The sequence below is a fragment of the Colletotrichum spaethianum genome, assembly GCF_022836535.1.
Source record: "Colletotrichum spaethianum MAFF 239500 DNA, contig03, whole genome shotgun sequence".
NCBI lineage: Eukaryota > Fungi > Ascomycota > Sordariomycetes > Glomerellales > Glomerellaceae > Colletotrichum > Colletotrichum spaethianum.
Genome location: NW_026054773.1, coordinates 1,352,792 through 1,355,352, shown reverse-complemented (window position 1 = coordinate 1,355,352; position 2,561 = coordinate 1,352,792). Strand labels below are relative to the sequence as shown.

General features: G+C 62.7%; 1 protein-coding gene across 1 annotated transcript; it reads right to left on the bottom strand.

Annotated features, from left to right (window-relative positions):
• Positions 1–449: 449 nt before the first annotated feature.
• On the bottom strand, positions 450–2,138 carry ColSpa_01869 (lysophospholipase; the record flags this gene model as incomplete). The annotated part of the gene is made up of 1 exon (XM_049268081.1): positions 450–2,138. The coding sequence occupies one exon, from the start codon at positions 2,136–2,138 to the stop codon at positions 450–452; it is 1,689 nt and encodes a 562-aa protein (XP_049124038.1).
• Between the last annotated feature and the right edge of the window lie 423 nt (positions 2,139–2,561).

Genomic DNA, 2,561 nt, shown 5'->3' with positions numbered 1-2,561 from the left:
GGTTGGCTTTGGGATGTTGACATACGTCTCGGCACTACTAGCGAGGGTGTGTTTTCAGCGCGGAAATCATGGAAAGGGAGGCAGGCAAATGGCCAATGGGACCTTTCCCCCATGGGGCAATGCATGCACCGCGGGCAGCAAAGCCAGTGCGGATGCCTTTTTTTGTCAATTTTTGAAAGAGTTCTTTGCATTAGTGGATATCCCAAACTCGCTTTTTTGCAAGACTACTCCCCGAGGAAGCTCTCTTCCTCTCTCTCTCTCTCTCTCTCCGTCATGAAATAATTCGTCATCCAAATGCTGACGACCCCTTTGCCATCCCAGTGTCCTGTTTTCCTACTCTTAAGGAGTGAAAGTGCAAGAAAAAAAAAGTCCCCTGGACCACATGTCCGTGATATGTACAAAAGGCCGTTACGAGTACGCACTTCATTCAAGGCTGCTGCTCACTGGGTTCAGAGGGCAAGTGCCATGGCCACAACCGCACTCGTGACACTTGCCACCACACTTACGGCCATCCTCGCCGCGGGGCTGTTGGTCTCGATGTTGCCAATGGCGAACGGGGGATTGTACTCGACGTCGCGCGTGTCGAGCGTACCGTTCCAGCAGTACCGCTGGAAGCAGCTGGTGCACGCCTCGGGCACGGTCTCGCGCGTGCGGTCCATGCTGCGCGAGAGGACGGCGCAGGCGACGCAGATGGGCCACTGCGCGTCGAGGGTGGCGTTGCCCTGGGTGGCCGAGTCGTAGCCGTTCTGGATGATTGCGTCGCGCTGGCTGAGCTCGTAGCTGGGCACAAAGGTGGACACGTTGGAGTGGGTGACGTAGGGCGCGTTGGGGAGGTAGACGACGAGGGGCGGCACGCGCTGGTTGCCCGAGAGGGTGAAGTTGGAGGCGTTGCAGCCGAAGAAGGCCGGGCGGCGGTTGAGGCCGAGGTTAATGAAGGTGTTGGCGTCGGGGACGGGCGGGAAGAGGGTGCCGTTGGCGATGGGCTCGGCGACGCGGTCGTAGGTGGCGCGGAGGGCGGTGCCGTTGGGCCAGTTGTAGTTGGTGTCGGCGGAGGAGTCGACGGCGAAGATGACGTCGACGGCGCGGCGCGGCTGGATCAGGGGGTGGAGGGGGATGTTCTGGAGGTCCTCGCCGCCGTCGACGAGGGAGAGCTCGGTCTGGTTGGCGTTGACGTTGGTGCTCGGGTTCCAGCCGAAGAAGGGGTTCGGCACGTACTGCGCGATGTCGTTGTTGTCCTGGTCGATGGCGTTGAGGATGCTCGTCAGGGCGCTCTGGATGAAGTCGGGGAGGCCGGCCGAGGAGATGTTTTGGAGCATGAACTGGTTGAAGAGGGAGGATGAGGTGCCCATGACGAAGCCGGCTTGGTCGAAGCCGCGGACGCAGGAGCCATTGTCGGGGACGCGGCCGGCGGTGAAGTTGGAGGCGAGATAGCGAAGGGGTGCGAAGCCAAAGGCCGTGTTGTCCCAGGTGCCGAGCTCGAAGGGGTTGAACTCGTAGACGGTGGCGTTGAGCGAGATGATGCGTTCGCCGGGGGCGCGGCCGTCGGCGACCAGAATGGGGAACGGCTGCGCGCCGGACTGGAAGTCGGACGACTCGGCGATGGAAGAGAAGGTGTAGGCCGGGCCGCCGTCGGTGGCGTTGACGAGCTGGTACGAGAGTGCGCGGCCCCAGTAGTCCGTGATGGACACCTCGAAGCCCTTGTCCTTGGCGTCCACCTGGTGGGCGACGTCCGTCCAGTACTCGGCCGTGTTGAGGATGGAGATGCCAGACTCCCGGGGGCCGGAGAAGATGGAGCGGTCAAACTTCCAGACGGCGGAGCCCTCGGAGCCGCGCTGCAGGTCGACCACGGAGGAGAAGTTGTTGGTGTAGATGGAGCCGACGAGCCAGCCGCCGCCGGAGAGGCCAGCGAGGTAGGTGGCTGACTGGAGTAGGCCGCCGATGCCGCCGGCGGACGTCGAGTTGGGCGTGCGGCTATCGGCGGCCGCCAGGAAGCCGGCGCCATTCATGAGGGCACGATAACCGCCTCCCGATACGGCGAGGGCGATATTGGGCAGCTGAGACGACGAGGCGCTGACGCGGTCAATGTAGGCGCCGGCGTCGAAGTTGGGGATGTTGACGCGGGTGAGGAACTCGCGCATAGGTTCGACCGTGGCGTTGCGCCGGCGGGGGAGCCATGCCGTCTCGTTTGGCGACAAGGCCGATGCGGAGCGGATTGTGGGACGGGCCGCCGGGCAGTCGACGATCGCCGGAGCGTAGCCTCCCGAGGGGAGTCGGGGAGGGCGCGGGGGTCCAGGGCCTCCATTACGAGACCAGCCGCCATTGGCTTCACGGGATCGACCGCCCACACCGGGGCGATCGCGGCAGCCACTGCCAGCAGGGATGGGGGTAACATTGTGCGTCAGGCTGCCTTTGTGGGCTTTGATCCGGGACGGTAAGAAAAGTCGTAGGGGTATCTTATGAGAATTGAGAGGCAGAAACAAAATTGGGGAGATATCAACAGGTGGGATTGGGTACGAAAGATATAAGGACAACCAAGGGCCCTCGACAGGATGAGAGGTTCG